General features: G+C 46.0%; 1 protein-coding gene across 5 annotated transcripts in view; it reads left to right on the forward strand.

The window, feature by feature from the left end:
• Positions 1–20,308, forward strand: part of LOC128893592 (dystroglycan 1-like) — a 31,424-nt gene that overhangs the window by 10,426 nt on the left and 690 nt on the right. The window contains exons 1-15 of one of the 5 annotated variants that reach the window (XM_054154658.1): positions 1,993–2,435; positions 2,467–2,765; positions 12,275–12,630; positions 12,986–13,195; positions 14,109–14,237; positions 15,123–15,248; positions 15,589–15,960; positions 16,039–16,185; positions 16,671–17,132; positions 17,563–18,116; positions 18,371–18,566; positions 18,651–18,812; positions 18,885–19,121; positions 19,197–19,386; positions 19,462–20,139. In XM_054154658.1, the coding sequence (XP_054010633.1) occupies positions 12,325–12,630; positions 12,986–13,195; positions 14,109–14,237; positions 15,123–15,248; positions 15,589–15,960; positions 16,039–16,185; positions 16,671–17,132; positions 17,563–18,116; positions 18,371–18,566; positions 18,651–18,812; positions 18,885–19,121; positions 19,197–19,386; positions 19,462–20,139 (3,769 nt within the window). In that variant the 5' untranslated portion in view covers positions 1,993–2,435; positions 2,467–2,765; positions 12,275–12,324. Of the gene's footprint in view, positions 1–273; positions 827–1,992; positions 2,766–12,274; positions 12,631–12,985; positions 13,196–14,108; positions 14,238–15,122; positions 15,249–15,588; positions 15,961–16,038; positions 16,186–16,670; positions 17,133–17,562; positions 18,117–18,370; positions 18,567–18,650; positions 18,813–18,884; positions 19,122–19,196; positions 19,387–19,461; positions 20,140–20,308 lie in introns of those variants that run through there. The other 4 variants (XM_054154657.1, XM_054154659.1, XM_054154660.1 and 1 more) reach the window with 4 other exon arrangements.

The raw sequence follows: 20,308 nt of genomic DNA on the forward strand, positions 1-20,308 counted from the left end.
ATATATATATATATATATATATATATATATATATATATATATATATTCGATATTTATAGGTAAATTTATATGTAAACGGGATGAATTATTGATACGAGTAAAGAAAATAATAGAAAAGACGGTCGGAGAAAGAGAGGAGCACGTCCGGTAATATCTGGTTGGAATGAGAGAAAAGCTGAACCGTTGGGTGGGATAGAGTGTGTTGGGGTGGGGGACAAAGCTGTGCGCGAGCGCGTAGTACCAGGAAAGCTGACGACCGGGCGCCATACTGGTTTCGTTGGTTCGACATAGTACGCGCCCAGAGCGCCTACGCTGATTGTCGCGGTGCTCCGTTGTGCTCATTCGTCGACGTTGTCGTTGTCGACGTCGTGGTCGTGGTCGTGGTCGTGGTCGTGGTCGTGGTCGTGGTCGTGATCGTGGTCGTGATCGTGGTCGTGGTCGTGGTCGTCGTTGTCGTCATCGTCATCGGCTGCCGGTGGTGCATATTTTTTTCCGGTCGTTCGAATTTTTCGTGTATCCCGCGAGTGTTTATCGGCGGACGAGGGTGGCCGAACAAGAGAAAAATAGACAGAAACGAGCACAGACGTAGTTTCAATTCGCCAGTAGTCACCGCTGCAGCCGCTGCTGTCGCTGCTCTTTTCTCGAACCGGCTCTCACGACAAATCGTCTTGCGCTCGCATCGGTGCGTACAGTGGTAGAAGAAGAAGAAGAAGAAGAAGAAGAAGAAATCTTCTAGCCAGAGGATTTAACTTATTCGTCAAAGACTGGCCAAAGCGTCTCTACCTACGCCTGGCGTCCCGGAATTGGGCTCGCCACGTTCCGCTAGGTGAGGACACTCCGAATGAAAGACACGTTAGGTCAAGTCATTTGTTCGGTCTGATTTCCGTCGACGACTGCATCCTATCGTCGTAATCGTGTCTGGAACTCGATTATACAGTGTCTGTATAGAAGCCAATTCCAATACCGGTTACGGTTACGCGCTCTTACTTTCGATCGAGGCCGACTTCGGCCTCCAAACCCGTCCATACTTTCGGAACAGCTGCTCGCGGACGAGTTTCGACTGCTCGAACAAAGGTTAACGATTCGACCGGAACGTATCGTTCGTTTAGCTTACGCGTTGCATTGCCGTCGAGTTTGGACTCTTTGATTAGCTCAGGTTCTCGCGGTTCGCACTGCTGCGAAATGACATACACGTAGAACGTGTAATAAACAAATTTTACATTACACGGTGAGAAGGTAACCTTTACAAATGATTGTACATGTATATCGGTTGTCTCGAATGGAGAGCGGTGCTCCGTTTGTGCACGCATTAAACCAGTGCAGTAACAATTGCATCGAGCATGTTGACATCAGGATTGATTCATTGTTATCGATGGTCCAATAACGACGATTCGCGGCGTCGAAAGGATTAGTGTGTGTCGTTTCGATCATATTTCATGTGCTGTGCAAACGTACACTTTATCTCGACTCGTGTTTCTCAATATATTCTATGTGACTGCATGATATACGTACGTGTAGCAATTTGTTCCAAGCTAGAGCTGTTCGTTGAGAGATTAATTTAAAAAATTCAGTAATAATTTACCAACGTGTGTCATGGGTTCGACGAAAACCAAGAGCCATTCTATCCTTCGTCACACCCGCAGCAGATGTTTCTCGCGGAACAGGAGACGCGAAACACGAGACACGAGACACGAGACACGAGACACGAGTCCTTTGCCGAGAGAGTCAGAGTTGTTGCAACAACGGGCTCTTTCGTGCTCGAAACATAACGTTCAAGTTGTCCGTTTGCATTATACATGCCGCGGACTGTACGGAAATATTACCATTAGTGGCGCTACGTTGCGCGCCAAGACGGATCACTTTTCGTATAACGATGTGTTACGCGCATTCGAGTAACGATTCTTCGACTTTTATCGGTAGTCGAGTCTTAAAAATTTCAATTGAATTTTCGTTGTCCGGTGAATTGATTTGCGTTGGTCTGTTGGTCTGTTGCCGATGGTTTCCGGCGAAACTCGGAGCCTAAGAGAACAGAGAATTCCCAGAAAGGAGCAAAAGGGTAGGAGGTTGAATTTCGTGGAAGCTGCTGGCCGAGAAAAGGGAGATCGGGCCAAAAAGTGGTGTTCCGTTCCGTAAGAAAGTAAGAAAGTAAGAAAGTTGGCCCGTTGCCGTTGACACTAGCGCCCCCTTATCCATCTCGGAATCACCATCGGAGAGGAGTCATTGTCGCGTCGTATGCTCTCACGCTAGCTGCTTCATTAAGACTCATTAGCAGGCAGCGAGCTCCGCAGATCCTCCGATTACACAGCATCGTACACCGAACTCTTTTTCGCAGATGCTCGTTCCGACACGTTCGCCGATATATCATTTCACAGTGCAGGGTCAATCCCCTCTCGAAGGTTGTGATCGTGATCGTGATCGTGATCGTGATCGTGATCGTGATCGTGATCGTGATCGTGATCGTGATAGTTGTACCAGTCGATGCATATTTCGGAGCCCTCGCGGATCTTGTCACGCGCGTGCTCTGCGCACGTGCGAAATTGTGATTCTCGAATCCAAGACTCGTCAGTTGTAATACTAATACTCCCTCGAACCAATTAGCAACCAAACAGAGATTCCGTTTCATCAATCGCATCAAATCGTTTTAGAGGGGACTGGTAATTTACCGTAAAAAGTAGAGTAAGAGCGACAGTGAAAGAGTGTATTTAATGGCGTCGAGCATTTCAACGCGGTGGCATTAAAAAGTTACACGGGCCACACCGCCTCAGGTAAATCGTGTTCGTTTGGGTGCAGGAACGGTCTCGATGGTCGTTGACGTTAATGGCATTTTCGTGGTATTTCGTGGCCAGAACGCTGCACTACTAACGTATCGTCGAAATCGATGTTTCACGAGCTTATGAGAATAGACTCGACTCTATCGTCTCGCGAAACGTTCTTTACCGAACTCTCGTTAGAACGATAACTTGAACATAGAATGCTTGTACCAACGGTTTCTGCTCTCTAGTCTGCACGATCTTACGAAAAAAGTGCAAACTACTCCAACTAGACGAATGAAACACGATCACACGCGTCGACACCTTTTTGCCAATGGAACTAACCTATTATACATATATTCTCCTCGATATTTACGAACACGTACACGTATCAATCTCGCGGCGCGACGCTCAATTCTTCTACAATAACAACATTGAAATGTCTCTCGTTCGTATCGTAGTAAAGGAAATTTCCACGAAGAGAAAGAGGGCGTCAACAATTTAACGGAATAACCATCCGAGGATCTCGATGGTATTGGTCGCGCGAGTGTGCGTTCGCTATCGCGAGGATCAACGGAGCCAGCAAAGGAAACGGCTTGCTTCGACCCTCCTTTGAACTTCCGGTCGCACAAAGCGAACCTTGTCTCTCTCTCGAACGAGCATCACTCGACCAACTGCAGCGTAGATATTTATAGGAAAAAAAGAAAAAAGAAGAAAGGTAAAATCCGAAAACCTCGGCCATATATGTAGTCATACGGACAGTTCGAGTTGGTTTCTTTCAAAGAAGACTTTGTTAGGAATGAAAAGTTGTACTTGTCTTGGTCGCGGAACAATTTAAACATCTCGTTTGACCTAACCTTTAAAGAGTCTTGGTTTCTTCAACTATATCGTGTATACTGCTTTGCGTTAACGATTTTCCTGATCGTTGCAAGACTGTACGACGAGATATCGGATTAAATAGGAAAGACGATATCAGTTTTAGCGGTTCGTACCGTGCTAGGATTCCCCTTTTAAACTGATCCAACTCTCGACTCTCGTAGCCTATAGTCGGTCTCTCGGTCCTCTTTCGATCGCAAGAATACAAACCTCGACGGTTCTTTCGAGATAGAGCGGGGGCGATAGACTCATTTCAACGGGGGAAAAGATAATGCAAAACGTTGATTCACGGGAAAACAAAGGAACCACTTTGTGCGCGTCGAACACGGTGAATGGACTTGGCGTTCGAGAAGTTATGAATGAGCTTAGAAGCACGAAGTGCGTGCGCATATGCACCTTGTCCCGATGCACGTGTGCGCATGCATCGAGACGCGCACCGGTCTAATGTACTGCATTCGCGCAGGAAATAATCATAGCACAACCTAGTCTCTCGAATCACCATACATGTATTTACGTAGAAATATCGAATTGCTTGGGGGGCTCTGGAAAGTGGATCGAAATTGGAAATTTCGTGGCAATGAGATGCACACAAAGCCGCTTCTTCGCGAACAGGTTTTCTTTTAAAGCACGAGCTAGGTCGATGGCTTCTGTAATACGATCCCTCCACCGCGTAACCTATCGTCTAGCCCACCGTGGTGGTTCTCAGTTTCACCTCGGAAAACACTGGAAAGGGCCGTGCAGCGGTTTCTCGAATCAGCATCTTGGTCTTAGATTATTCGAGTCTCCATGACCGATCATAGGTAATAATTTCGGCTGTTAGCAAAACGACGGCGGCGATTACCTGGAAAGCACGATTTCATTTTGCATGGATAAGTTGTAAGTATATGTAATTCGCGTGATCTGTTTCCCGGACCTGGTTTCGTAAAAGTTTCATCCTTTTTCTTCGTTCGCGTGGTTGCGGAGCTACAGCCTGGCATCGGGGTCGGCGTCGGCGTCGGCGTCGGCGTCGGCGTCGACGTCGCATCATATATGGTTCTGTTCTTGAAACGCGAACGATCGTCCCACTTTTGCGCCGTTCTCCACCCGTTTCGTGCGCACGTGTGTCTACTCTCTATCGGTCGACCAGCGCGATTCTTGCACGCGCTTCGGACCGGCTAAAGAGGTCTCTTCTCTATTAGGAAAATGCCTAGTACTTGTATTTACACCTGTCCAATATTTCAGTACAATAGTAATAGTCAATATTTTGGTAAGGGTCACCAACTATTATTCCTAAACGATCGTCATCAGTTTATGTCCAGAGGACGCAATCATCGTTCGGCTATTCTACATCCTGCATCTCGTACACGTGTCGCGTACTTACTGTCTTGCATTTCTTCTATTCGAAACGGATATTTTCCATCTCGCGGTACAATAACTGTATTCTTTTCTTTCCGTTCGCATACTGATATCGCTAGAATAGTGCACGTATGGTATACAACCAGGGCAAGATAAACTCGAGATGAAAATACTCACGTGTCGGAAATTGCACGAGGCTCTTCCGTAATATTTGCCTGTTTGTTTGTTTCACAGCGATGCGATGCAATGCGATGCGATTGGGTGATTTGATCACGATTACGCTCCTGAAAGATTTTCTTGATCGCGTGCAATCGAGGAACGTTACCCCTCGTTTATGTAGTTTCTTCCCCTCTATCGTCTCCTGTTCGTCGCTTCGTTACGCCAAATTGTGGAAAATTGTCCAATCTGTTCTTTTTCACTGATCGTTATTCACTCTCGTCGATATAATGCTGCGCTTCGAGTTGAAAAAGTAATAGCGTATGCGTATGCAGCGCAAAGTAGTACATATTCCAATCGCTCGAAAAGTACGATGGACGATCGGTGATCGAAGATCGATCGAGTATTACGTCATGTGATATGATACTCGTATTATTTTGTGATTTTGTCTAACAATAAGCCCTGTTTATCGATCAAGTTTGCATAAGTCGCTAATTGGCCGTTAGATTGCGAATCTAAATTTCCAGCTGGAACACGGAAATGCGCCGGATGGTCTGGGCCTAATCGCGTTAGCGATAATTGAATTACCTTTAGTTCCCGTATGCTTACGTACGTGTCGCGACGTTGTTCGGTCGTCGTTTCGTCGCTCGTTTCACAGAAAATCGAAAGATGTCTGAAGTGTTGCCGGTGCGCTGGCATTGGCTTCGTTTCGTAATCACTGGTTCGAGAGCCTTTTGTCTTTTGCGACCGGTCTCTGGTCGTGTGGATGCACTCGTCACGCAAGTGGAGACTTTTCGTTTCCTTTCGATGACGATGACGCCGACGCCGACGCCGACGCCGATGCCCGAATGCTCCGCGTTGTTGGTTGAAATTTCTCCCGGTTTTTTTGGTACCTTTACAACATTCCTTGAAAAAACATTGATCGACTAAAGTTGTTTTCGTTATACCGGCACGGTGCGATCGTGTTCGTTCCGAGCGTCTACGACCGTGATTCATCGGTTTCTCCATGTGAATCGCGTTACACTCTACACTCGTCGTTCTTAGCGCGAAACATCCGTTTCTTCCTATCACCTCAGACGATGACCTCATAGCTGATGACTTACGGTTTGCAGAAAAACCGATGCCATCATCGTGCAAGAGGCGCAGCCGGTTTACATCAACCCCCAAAAATAACGCGGTTCGCTGAAAGGCCAGCAATGCAGGCGTCGACGTCGCGTCTGTTCGCACCAATCTTTGCCCGAAACTGTTCCTCTTGATCGTTTGCCAGGTCAAAATGGAATTACGGTTCGAAATCCGCCCGTTGGCGTCGGCGTAGGCGTCGGCGTAGACGTCGGCGTCGTGACACACATTCATCATTTCTACGTTGACGACAATCAAAAGAAAATACAGTAAATACACTCGCCGTTCGTGTCGGAGTAGGCAACTTGTATTAACTCGTGACGCCGTGAAATTCTCGATGCTACGAATCATCGATAAAAAGAATAATTTATTTATTCGATATACAGGGGCTATTCGCATTCGGGACTTTGTGTTTCGAGGGGAAAAGCGCGAGGTGAGGTTTTACGCGTGAAAGATCGCAGAGAAAGTTTTGCGCTATCGAAGTATCGTGCATCGTGGCACACGCCGCGCCGCAATGCTTGATCTATTAATAGGTAGACGCACACTGTCTATTACTCTCGATTAAGTCTATTACCAGGCCAACGGCATTATGCGATAACGCACTCGACGCGAATGACACACGCATGCTTTCGTTATTACGCCTCCAACTGTTGCAAATGTCGAAACACATCGCACTTTATGCTAGAGCCAACTTTACTGCTAGTCCAGGATGATTTCTCGGGAGGATGATTTGCGCGGGAGAAACGGTGATGTTTAGCGCGTCGCGTCGGCGTCAACGGCGACGGCAATACGACGCCGATGGCCACTGGAGTGGGACGTGTGTCGATGGCGGCCAAAATGAATAGGATTCAATTGGATGTCGACAGTGTAATTATGATCCGTCAGCGTGCCCAGCGATACCCAATACAGCAGCGACGCGAAACAGCGATCCATTTTCCCTATGGTACCTCTGAAACACGTAATCTATTGTATTCCAAACAAGGACAGAAAGTATTCCGATAAGTGCGTTTTTCGTCAGACTATGATTTTTAAAAATAATTCTTTTAAAGATAAAAGTGGCAAGTTAAATATAAGAGCGGAAAGAATACTATACTGTATATACACACATATATACGTTGTTTAAAAAGGACCGGAGATTGTCGGGTGAGAAGCGATAAGAACACAGAGATTCGTTGTACCGATCAATTGCAGCTTCTTTCGCAGTTACGTCGCTTTTATCTGTTTCCTTCGTATTATCATCTCAACGAAATTCTCTCGTCAAGCGACTCGTTTGTCGTTTTCTTTTGTCGTGTACGGAAAAAAGAAGAGATCGTCAGTTACTGGGTCAGTATTTGCATGACTGTGCATCGTGAAACCTTTGACTCGGAGTTAGCTTTGCGCCGCACCATATCCCTCAAGCTTTTCTTTAAAAGAGTCGGAAGCGCGACATTCCCCTCGATGGTATTTTCGTCGTTAAAAAAAAAAACGATCGAGTATCATCTTCGCAAACGTCTTCGAGATTCGGAACTTTTCTCGATGTTGTTTTCCTTTGTCGACAACCCCTGAGGATATTCCGTTTGGCTCAAGTTTTCTAGTCCTTGGAGATTTTCATACAACCGCCAGTTTCTTCTCCGAGCAGAAGCGCTCTTATTGTTAGAAAGCAGGCAACTATGCAAGATAGCACTTTGTCAGAAAAAATTCGCGCACTTTCTCGTTCGATTTCACGTTGTCGCATTCCTCTTTAAACGCTACAAACCCGAAATTCGATGATATTATTCTCGAAAGGGGAGTTTTCAACGTATTTACGTTGCTTTCGTCAGGATGAAATACCGGAAGTAACAGCTGCGTTCGTTTGTTTGCGCCAGCGCCAGCGCGAAGTACAGTTTTCACAATGGTTGTTTAAGTGTAATTACGTACGCTTTAAAAGCGGTGTAGTCGAATAATTATCCACGTCCGCGTATTATCCGTGACAAGTGACAAGATCTAAGGGAATGCAAAACATGGAAGCAACAAAAATGTGAAATTCCTCGGCGGTTTTCATTAGATCCATTTCCGAAGCCCTTTTCGGGGCAGAGGGCGGAGACGAGAAAATTAAATCACGACTGGATTTAATAAGGCTCGGCTCTGTGTTTAGCCTGTACACTCGAGAGTTACCGTGTCGCCTCTCTGGGAAGATAAAGCCCCTCGACTCGCTTAGCATAAAGTTTTGAGCGTACCTCGACTATGACGACGATGTCGACGACGACGACGACGACGACGACGACGACGACGAGTTATAAGACGATGAGATACGTTAAAAAAATACAGTTGAAAAAGACGAAACGTAATGCAATTGCCTTCTCTTCAAGCTCCTTTGTATTTTTATTTACTTTTGTTTTCCTTGACAAATCGCGTTCGTTTTGCTAAAATGTCCAGGTTTATAAATAATAGTCGTTAAAAATTATAATTAAAGAAACTGAACAGTATTTTTAATTAATAAATATTGTTTCTTTGCATAACAGTGCGGTATCGTAAATGAAAAAAAAAACGTAGCGCTATGTCAAGAGACCGACAAAATCTCGTATTAATTTAAACGCGCGATTACGTTTTCCTTCGCTAAGCAGAATGTTGTTCGTCGGCTCCAGCTGAAAAAAGACAGCCGCTCCGCTTTCCAAGTCGCCGCAGCATCTGGAAGAATAAAAGCTGAGTAAACCGTCTTTCGTGTATACATAGGAATTGATTATGGATGGAAGGTTATCACGTGTGGCTTGGTGGCATGGCGTTCCTTAAAAATGTGAACGCCTGCTGGCTGACTTGCTTCTATCGACGATGTAAAATCCGTAGTCGATTCTTTCGATGAAAGAATTCCTTTCCTCGAATCGATATGCGCGAACGTGGTTTACTTGCGAAACGAAACGGAATGATTGGACGATATCAAGAAAATGCAGAAAATTGACGCAACTGTAACTCTGTAATATTTGTCCGTTTTACGAATCTTGTTACGGCGCGGCCGGAACGGCCACGGTATGGCGTGTTAACCAATTTGCGCGAGGTATGCGTGGCTCGGAGGGTTTGCTGCGAGTTTCAGACGACGATCAATAGCCAAAAGGGCGTCAGGTTGCCCGAAATGCACGTATAAAGGCTAAAATTTCCTTTGAATGGTGATTTGCAAACGTGCTCGTTAATGCATTCGTTGCCGTAAAAGGTATACCTACATTGTATTTTTATCGACGAATATTAAAAATAGGAATAGAAGAGAGAATTCAACTGTCGTATAGCGTGTAGGTGCAAAGAAGATTGAGTCGAGGACGTACTCGTATGTTATCGAAACGTTTCACGCCAACATTGCATGTCCGAGATGAAATTTTCAAAGAGAGTAGGCGGTAACGATGATCGCGCGCCCGCGCACGCACGCACGCGGTCTATATTTAAAAGTGACTCTCCAGATTCAACTCGTCGAGATTCTATCTCGCGTCACTGATTTTTCGCTTTCTTCCAACGCAACGTTTGGATCGAGTGTCGGGGGGTTTTCGTTTTCGTTAATCTATGTATTCGATAATATTTATCGTAATGTAAACCAGCGAAACGAAAAAATAGTTGATTCGTCGTGAATTCGTTGATTAGTCGTTAGAGACACATCATATGTACCTATGCGTTGATATTTTGTAACGAGTCATTTATTCACCATTCATGTTTGAAATTTTCACGTAGATAAGAACGATTTCCACGTCTGCGTATACCTATTATTTGACCTATTATTGTATTGTAATATCTATATTTGATTTTTATCATATATTTGATAGCGCTTATAATAATAGGGGGGCTAGATACACGGTGTTCGAAGTAGGTAAAAAAAATGTGGAACAGTCGACGACCGTGTTGTATATCGTGTCCATCGCGTCCATCGCGTCCATCGCGTTCTTTCGTATTCTTCTACGTGATAATTATGCTGTACGCGCGAAGCGTATGTGTGTTACTTGGATTAGCGTGGCGCAGTTACAGAACGAGCAACTTGGCTGATTGTGAGCGAGTAATTTTGTAACGCCAGCTCGTCCGTTGCACGTTTATTCCACGAATACGAATAGACAAAGTTATTGCTCGCAGGAAGAATCGATGCCTCGTTCGCCGTTCGTCATGCGTTTCTTTCGACGAAAGTTATGCCTTCGACAACTCGCAATTTCAATCTTTTAACCTTACGTTCGTGACGTTTAGTTATGTATCTTTAATGACTCGTCTCTTCATTTTTTCCTTTTCTATTTCTCTTTCAATTATTATTCTCATTCTGATACGCGAGCAATACACGTATTAAATCATTAATTGAAAAGTAAACCTACGTGGAAAATCGTAAATGAAACGGATCGAACGGTCGCGCCCGTGCCGTGGATAAGTGTTATTTACGTTTAATTGGAATTTCGATTACTCGCTCGGTAATTTTGTTGCTTTTGTGTTCAGGAAAGCCTGTTGAAAGGTGACGCAATTTCGTCACGTGCTCTCCGGCCGAGTTTTTATGTAATGTAAACGGGACGATATTTACATGCACGCATACTAGGTACGCGCGGACAATTTGCATGCACGCGTAAAGTGCATCGCACGATCGCATCCAGACAATCGATTATTAAATCCGACGACTCGAGAGACTCTCGGTGATTTAGAAGACAAGCTTGCGATGTTGCGAAAGGTTGAGAAACCCTGAGAAGACCTGTACTCTGCACACTCTGCACTTCTAACTGGTTGGAAAATCGATCGATCGATCGAGGGAGCCACATGTTGCTTCGATCATAAGTTTACACAATGATCGTCGTGGCCACGGCGGGGGCGCGGACGCGATACCGACCACGAACCACGAACCACGAACCACGAACCACGAACCTCGACGTCGACTGTATTTGCATGCGCATTGCTTCCTCTCGGCTCGGCTCGGCGCGGCGCGGCGCGGCGCGGCGCGATCCGAGCGCCCTCGCGTCTGACAGACATCCGACGACGATCCGACTCTTGTTTGGTTCTACGTATACGCGTTACGCGTGCGTGCACCTGCCGCTCGGATACTCGCGTCCTACCTTACGCGATCAAACTCGACGCATCTTTCTTTTTCTTTCACGATACGATCGCCCCGCGAGTCGCGAGCTGGTTAACACGCGAGATATATGATATGAATCCAATCGTCGATCAAATAAATAGATTCCTTTCGATTTTCATTTTTCACCCTTAACGATAAAGAAAAGGAAAACTGCTCTTGAGCGTGTGGGAGACCGCGCGGTCGACTCTCAAAGTGCTTCTCGAGTGTGTTTGTTAACCGTTCTCGGAGACGGGCTTTGCGTAATTTTTTGCATCGCGTCGTGTATACACTGTACACGTAGGTTTCGATTGAATTGGAATGTTTAATTTCTCTATCGAAAAACTGATTGGATTTTCAGTTGCGAATCGAGTGGAATTTAATCGCGTCACGTTTCGAATTTCTATGCATCGGTGTGATCGAGGGGTAACGAGATCATTGTAAATGTCGGGAAACGTATGTAAACGTGGACTTAAACTCGATTCTCTCCACCTACGTTGCAGCCTTTTCGTACCGTTGCCGTTGGTCGTCTACGGAGTTTCCTAGAAGGAGCGGCTCGGTAAATTGCGTCGCCCTCGTTTCGATTACCGTTATAGCTCGATTTATACATACTTGGCAACCCGATATTTAACGTGTAATCAAACGTGGTATGCATGGTACGCGCGGACTGCAGTGATTGTACGTGATTGTATGCATAATAGCATGCTGTTGTTATCATAATTATTTTTAACTCATCGAAGCAATGGTTTACCGTTCGATGAACGCTATTAAATCGCAACTAACGACAAGAAGGTGGACATAGCTTGTTCGATGAAACGCGTCTGCGGCTCGTCATTTCCGCAAAAATTTTACAATTTGGTCATATTGGCGTCTGGTTCGTAGAGGAGTAGGCGGTCCATTTCCTTGAACTTGTCGCTTGGCATATACGTAGATCGTATCGCGACAAACCTTGCGCTCGAAAAAAATATGTAGGTATCGCAAACTCGTCGCAGTCTTTTTAACGTGCTTGCATCTCGTTTCCTTTCAGACTGGCCAGCATGATATGATAGCAGCGACCGGAACAATCTCCCCTGAAACATGAAGAATCCTTATTTGCTCGCGAGCTTTTTACTGTTACCTCTGGCGCTGGGCTTGACCCTGCAGGAGGACGATCTGGTGTTCGACGATGTCGGCGAAGAGAGCGCCAGCAGCACCGCTCCTACCGTCGTCAGTCGTCGCTTGGACGACTCGAGGATAAGTTGGCACGACCATAAGCGGTCACACGACTCCAGGCACCAGGTGAAGAGGTTGTGGAGCGTACCTCGCGTCGTCGTCCCAGTCGGACACGTACTTAAGCTGAGAATTCCGCGGCAACCGTTCGTCGAGCCCGCCGATTATTATCAGGTGAGGAAATGAACCAACCCCGCCACGCTCGCTCCATTTCTATCTCCCTCCGATTTTGGACGTTGGCCAGCAACCAACCTGTACCGATCTTGCACGTTCGCGAGTATCGTTTGGATTACATTTATTGCCTCGGCGGCCACCTTCTAGCCAGCAAGATAAAACAAACAATGAGAAAAGAAGGAAACTCGTGTAAAATTGTACGATCTTGCACGTATACAAATTAAAGAATACTCATTCCAATTACTATTTATTTATTTGCGAAAGTATGTAGGTATTATTCGGTAAATTTGAGTAATTCGTAAATTGATGTTTGTCGTGTGATCGATCGTGTTGAACTGTTATTACATATCGTTAGTTGGTCGACGCGAACGGAAAGCAGCTGATGCGTTGGTTGTACTGGGACGACGCAGCGTCGACTCTGATGGGCGTGCCGTCGAAAAAGGACGCGGGGAGTCATCGATTGAGCATCAAGGCCATCGGAATGCACGGCGAGACCGTGAAGGACCTGTTCGTTGTGCAGGTCGTTCCCGAGAACCACGAGGAACTAAAGCACAGAGATGGAAAGGTAAAGTTTTTATTTAAAGTTTGGCCCTAGCCAAGATATCGTGGCGAGGTTGTCGGTAGCGGTGAAAATATTCCGTTGGCAACGGTTCAAGTGTTTCCTGAACGAACAACAGGTATCTCCGATTTAGATTTTCATGGATCGATAATCTGTTATCGAGTTGGATACTTTTCCGTGGGCACGATCGAGCATTTAGGAACCTTTCGCGAATTTCTTTGTTTCTTTATGGATCGTAACAGTAACGCGCATAGTATAGTAACGCATGCCTTTCTTCGACTTGTTTCCTTTTTTAGGGCAGAACGATCGATCGTTAGAGTTCAGAGTTAAGATCCCTTTATTAGAGCTATTAACGTAACGATAAATCGATTAGCACGTTAATCGGACTTGTTTGACTGCCGCGATGCTAATTTTAATCGGGTGCGAGTAAATTTTTGCAATTTTGATAATTAAGTGGTCCCAATAACATCGATTTGTCTATCGTAATAATCGGTAAGCGTAATTGTTGGTATATGCTGAAAAAACTATACATATAGAATGGTGTAACGAAATTAAACTGAGACGGTATCGCATGTTAGGGTTGACGGTAAAGAAAAGAAAAAGAAAAGAAAAGGAAACTGTTTGGTACTCGCGTGCAAGCGTATCGTGGGATACAGAGTTGGCTGTTAACGTTAACAGAGTTACGCCGCGTGGAGCGCGATTACATCGGTATGCAACATTTAAATCCCGCGAAGAAATTAGTCTCGTAGACGCCGTTGATTGACGCCAATTGATAGTTTGCGCGCGGTATGCGTCAGCTTATCTCGTGTCTTTGCATTGCGCCGCAGACCGGCCTCAATTCTACGGCGACATTTCACACCGTTACGTTGCGTTGGTGAAACGTTGGTTGGCCACTGAAATAACACATTTCTGATTGTAGACGCACTGCAACGAAGGAGAGGATCAAACGATTCTGATGTTGTTGTTGAATGCGAGGTTCGACGATCTCTCACCGTCAGATCGAGTCAATACCATCACTAATCTCGCTGGATTCCTTGGACTTCACGTGGTACAGTATTTTCAGCCACCAGAGCCGCGCTGTATCCTCGAGCAATTTCCTCCTGGAACTTGTCAATCCCGTACAAGTACTTTTATTAACGTTTCGTCTCGTCAATTTCAAGTTATCTCCCGAATATTCGAAACGTATACATATGAACTTTAACCTTTGCAAGGAAATTAAAAACAAGAAGAATGTATCGTTATCGGACAATCTTAAGGTTCCCCCGAGAGAAAGATTCGCAGATGAACGAGTTAGCTAGAAGGATGTCGAGATATAACGCGTTTTCTTCTCCTCTGTAGTGGGGCTGCGATTAAATTAATTACGAATTCCCTCGGTGCGGTAAAAGGAAAAAGAAACGCCACTCTCAAAGGCGTCCAATTTATGCTCGCTGAAATGAAAAGGAGTTTCAACGCTGGGATACTTTTTAAGTTGAAAATTTGCAGTATTATGTCGAGGCTCGCGATGCACCTTCTATGCCAGGACGCACTGGGCCACTGGCGTGCGTCTGCGTCAGTGTCGCGTCGTAAAGGACCTACCAAGCTGACTTTATCAAATATTCTTTGACCAAGTCGGCATCGCTTTGCCTCGTTCCTCGGACTTGAAACAACCTCCGTTCACACTTTTCACCGATCTTTCGAAATTCGAAATTTCTCTTTTTACGTAAATTTAGTTTCCGTGATCGAGTCAATGGAATTATCTAGTCCAGTCTCATCGGAAATATTCGTATTTTTTCGATGGTTTCACTCGCCGAATTAGCCCCCTCGATGTTAAGGTCGAAAATATATATCGTTTGCGTTATCGAGCAGTCAAAGTAAATCAAAGTCTACAGAGACGAGTATTCTCGGAACCATTTGTTTTTCTTAATCGTTTCATTTTCCTTGATTTGAATTTTAGAGTGGCTTTTCGATGCACCCGGAAAGTGCCAAGGATAGCTCGAACATGGACTCGTCGGTGATTCTTAGCGGGCCTGGGAACTCGAAACACCGTAAAGAAAAACATTTCACCACTGTACAGTGGCAGGTGAGTCTCTCGTGGGTTTCGCGTTCTCGTCTAAACATCTGATTGCAAGCATTCGATCGATTCAACACATGCGTTGCGTTGCGTTGCGTTGCATTGCGTTGCGTTGCGTTGCGTTGCGTTGCGTTGCGTTGCGTTGCGTTGCGTTGCGTTGCGTTGCGTTGCGTTGCGTTGCGTTGCGTTGCGTTGCGTTGCGTTGCGTTGCGTTGCGTTGCGTTGCGTTGGATCCCTACGTGGATGGGTGTTCCACGTAGTTATAGTATAGCGAACAAAAACGAAACATAAAGTCTTTGACGCGCACGAGCGGTCCAGTCAGAAATTTGATATCGAAACGTTGTAATAGGTCGGCTGCGACGGTCACTTGTGGAGACATCAAACGGATTTAGTGAAACGATTGCGAGACCAAGCAAAGGATGGCACACTGGCCGAGGTTATGCAGCATCCAGTTTTGCTGTGGCGCGTCAAAACAGATTCAAACTCTTTACTGAGGAATCGAAGGGAAGTCGGCTCTGGAGAATTCGATAATACCGACGACTACGACGGCTACGATGATGATTACGAGTACGAGAATGGAGGGGAGGAAGACGACGAAGGAGACGGCGAGGACTCGCAAGTGCAACCGACTATTGTACCAGAAACGAACTCTCCTAGAGAACATTTTAGTCCGGAACACCCTCACAGACACCATCACGGAGAGGAGTCTATCGATTGGAACGTGAGTTTCAAAATACTTATTTATCGTATAATTTCTTTCATATATGTACATATCTACACACCGTACACGTGCTTCCAGACGGAAGTGATCGACGACAGAATCCCATTGGTGAACCAGGCGAATACAGCGGAAAATGCCGTGAACAGAACCACCACGGATACGGATACGGATACGGATACGGATACGGGCACAGACACAGACACAGACACAGACACGTCTCCGACCGTAAGTATCTGTTACATTACAGTACACTCGCCCGATCGTGTAATGTCGCATCATCGCGCACGACTTTGTATCTTTCAAATGGGAGATACAGCTGCGTACAGTTGCGAGTGGCTTTCGTTAAGAATTCTTATTTCTGTCCTTGATTCGCCATGCCAAATCGCTTGAAGGGAAACGTTGCGCTTAAAATACTTACATAAATTAGTCTAGTTGTGGGTACACTGCGTGTTCGATGCCGACCTATGCCAATCCCGCGCCGTTTTAGACGGTATCGATCGATGTATAGAAAGCGCTGTACGCCGAACTTGGCTTTTCGAAGGAATCGAAAGCCCGAGAGACCGCTGCGTACATCTTCTTCTTCTTCTTCTTCTTCTTCTTCTTCTTCTTCCATCGCTGTGTACCATCTTATCCTACCACGCTCTACCCTTCATTAATGTAACTAACCAAGTTTCTCGTGCCGTACAACGCATCTACTAACGATTTCGCAGACAACAACCACTGAACTTACATCACCACCATCAACAATCCCAACAACAACCACCACCATCACGACGACTACAACTTCGACAACCACTACGCAACAACCACCGTCAACGGCCACTGGTACTTTCACCACTAGCACAACAACGACTACCACAACAGCCGATACAAATGCAACATCAACAACAACAACAACAACAACAAGTAGCCCATCGACTACCATTGTTCCGTCGACGACAGAGCCTCCGCAACCGGAGACTACAGAGGAGTGGACGGATAACACCAGACACGAGGAGAACGAATCTATAAACGTCACGTCCGCAACTATGTCAGAAACCATCACCACCACCACTGCCAACTTTCCTTCGGTAATCGTTGTTCATTCTAGCACGGTCGGACCACCCACGACCGTCGTCGAGAGAACCGAGACAGACGTCAACAGTGGTGCTATGAATATCACTACGGAAGAGGTAATGCTTCGATGCTTAGTGCTTCTCATTTGTATTATAGTCCATGCTGCGCATAGTTATTATAGTTGATTTCACGAGTCTATCGCTTTGCCAACGGATTAGGTCGTTACGAACCCGAAATCATTCACCCTTGAGATGCACGTGGAACCGCGAGCCGCGTGTACGGGCCATGTCGTCAAACCTCCTGCCTCTTCAAAAGTTCGCCATTTTCGTTGAATACCACATTGATATACATACGAGTATATGCGTGAAAAATTAACCAAAGGAATACAGCTAGGCGACAAAGAGGCACGAATAAAACGCGCGTGATCCACTGTGCATCGTTGCGACGCGTCGCGTCGTCCCCTGCGTTCCGATCGGTGCCTCGACGCATCGAAACTTGGTCGAGTGATTCTTTCTCAGTTTTAAGACATGTTTTTTCTGACTTCAGCCGACGGAACATTCGTCAGTGCCTACGACGAAACCAACCACTACTCTAGTACCCACCGCGATACCTGCAAATCCCGCGACAACGTTCATCGCCGCAAATACCAGTACTCTGTCAACGATTCTTGTCACGAATCCCACCACCACAACACCAATGCCAACGACAACACAGATACAAACATTGCCACCCACTGTATCCACCACCTATACCTACACCGTCATGGTTCCATCTACAACCACCACAATAGCCAGCATGAGCACCAGCACGACAACCAGCACTCCGACAACGACCAACGTTACCGCTGAATCACCCAGGGTAACCACGGAAAACGTAGAGTACGGAGTTCGCAACTCTCCACCCAGACAGGATAGAAGGCTGAAGAAGATACCGGTGACCGCTGGAAAACCGTTGAGCTACGTCATACCGTCTGACACGTTCAGTGATTTCGAGGACGGAGACACCAGGAGGCTGAGGCTGAATTTGTATCTACAGGGAGCACCGTTGAAGATGACTCATTGGCTTCAGTTCAATCGGAACACGCAGGAAGTTTATGGACTGTAAGTGATATTTCGTGATCCAGAAACAATTCGATTTACTCGATTACTCGATTACTCGATTACTCGATTACTCGATTACTCGATTACTCGATTACTTGATTACTTTTGGCAACCGGATCAACTGTACACGGGGGAGAAACTGTTTTACCAAAAATTCGATATCGACATTATTCGTTTGCTTGTCAACTCGCTATATCGAAAAGCCAAGATAACAAGTGGAAATAATATTTTTCTTTGTTATTGTTCTCGAACAGGCCCTTGGAGAACGACATTTCAACCTGGACGTACGAATTGGTTGCTGCAGACAGCGAAGGCCTAAACGTGACCGATCGATTGGATATTCACGTGCAACAGCATAAGCTCAGTCGCAGTGTGAACCACGAGTTCAGTATTTATCTGAGGATCGATAAGCGCACCGAATTCCCCACCGACGTAGACTGGGAGCTCAGAGTACCTATCTGTTTGTCTTTCCGAAACTTTACGTTTATATTTTCCTGGAAATTTGTAATCGAACCCTTTATAACTCTGTTGCAGGTAATCCGAAGTATAGCCGAAGTATACGGCGACACCGACACGAAACACATCACCGTTCGATCGGTGGATATCGAACACGGCCAAGCAATTTTCACTTGGACCAATGATAGCCTGCCGAGAAGCAGCGAGTGTCCCAAGGAATATATCGATAATCTGTTGAACGTAAGTAGCTTTACGGTTACGCTATATCTCGTAAAGGCCAAGTTTTCCAACGATCTAATCAGAAACATTTAGGTTCTGATCGATAAGAACGGCGATCCTAGTTTCGCGTTAAGAAACGTTCTTCAACCCGAAATCGCAGTGAAACGTGTGGTGTACCAAGGTATCGGACAGTGCGAGGATACAAGTCGGCCAGAACCGCCTAAAGTTTCCACTCAAGAACCCAAGTCCAACATCTCGCCAGTGCCGAGGAACCAAGTGGATCTCGTCAATGCTACCGTTGGCCAGCTTCTCGTGTTCAAAGTGCCAGAAGTATGTTGATATATTCATTTGAAATACAACCATTAACGGTTACAATTAAACCTTGTAACGTACGATACATTTTAGGACACGTTCTACGACGTTGAAGATGGTTCTGCCAGAAATATGCGGATGTCGCTTTTGACTATCGATCGCACGCCTATCCCAGATCACGAGTGGCTGCAATTCGATAACAAGAATCAAGAATTCTATGGTGTGCCTATGCGCAGTGACGTCGGACGCAAAGAGTACCAACTGGTTGTCACCGATAAAGACGGTAAGACGGTTATTTCGTAGAATTGGGACAGTTACTCGTGAAATTTGCTCGACGACAAAACCTTAAACATTTCAGGCGCGAGCACTACCGACGGTCTAGTCGTAGTCGTCCACCCTGCCCCCTTGATGCACCACACGGTCGAGTTCTCGATGACATTGGACATTCCGTACGAGTCGTTTGCGCATTCAGCTCTACAAAAACGTAATTTTGTCGAGAAGCTGCGCGATCTCTACCAAGACAAAGACACCAGCGCGATATCGTTGCACAGCATATCGAACGGGAGCACAGTGATCGCGTGGCATAACAGAACTCTACCCACGTCGTACTGCGCCCACGAGGAGGTGACCAGACTCCGCTCGGTGCTGGTGAACGACAACGATCGTCGATCCGTCACGGATGAGGTTCTGGAGATTATGGGTCAGAAATTCCCAGTGAAACAGATCACGGTGATTCCGATGGGCATTTGCGTCGGCGAAGTGACCCACGTTCATTCGCCGGATAACAACGTTCCACCAGTAGACGATTCTACCTCGGTTGGAGCCTTCCACGACGACTATCTTATCACGTTCGTCCTTCCTGCTATAATCATAGCCGCGATGCTCGTTCTGGCAGGTATCATCGCCTGTGTACTGTACAGACGAAGACGTAGCGGAAAGATGAGCGTCAGCGAGCAGGACGACGAGAGGCAGAGTTTCCGTAGCAAGGGAATACCAGTGATCTTCCAGGACGAGCTAGACGAGAAACCAGATCCGGGTGAGAATACAGCGTTTAGGTGTCGTGCTTTCGAAAATTGATCGAAACTACTGGTACTCGTTTACAACTACGGCTACAATTTACAACTCGTCGAATAATCGTCTCATTGTTCTTGCAACACCTAATACTTGCTATATAATACCTAATAGATAAGAATTGCCTAATTTAA

The sequence above is a fragment of the Hylaeus anthracinus genome, unplaced genomic scaffold, assembly GCF_026225885.1.
Source record: "Hylaeus anthracinus isolate JK02 unplaced genomic scaffold, UHH_iyHylAnth1.0_haploid 3, whole genome shotgun sequence".
Lineage (NCBI taxonomy): Eukaryota > Metazoa > Arthropoda > Insecta > Hymenoptera > Colletidae > Hylaeus > Hylaeus anthracinus.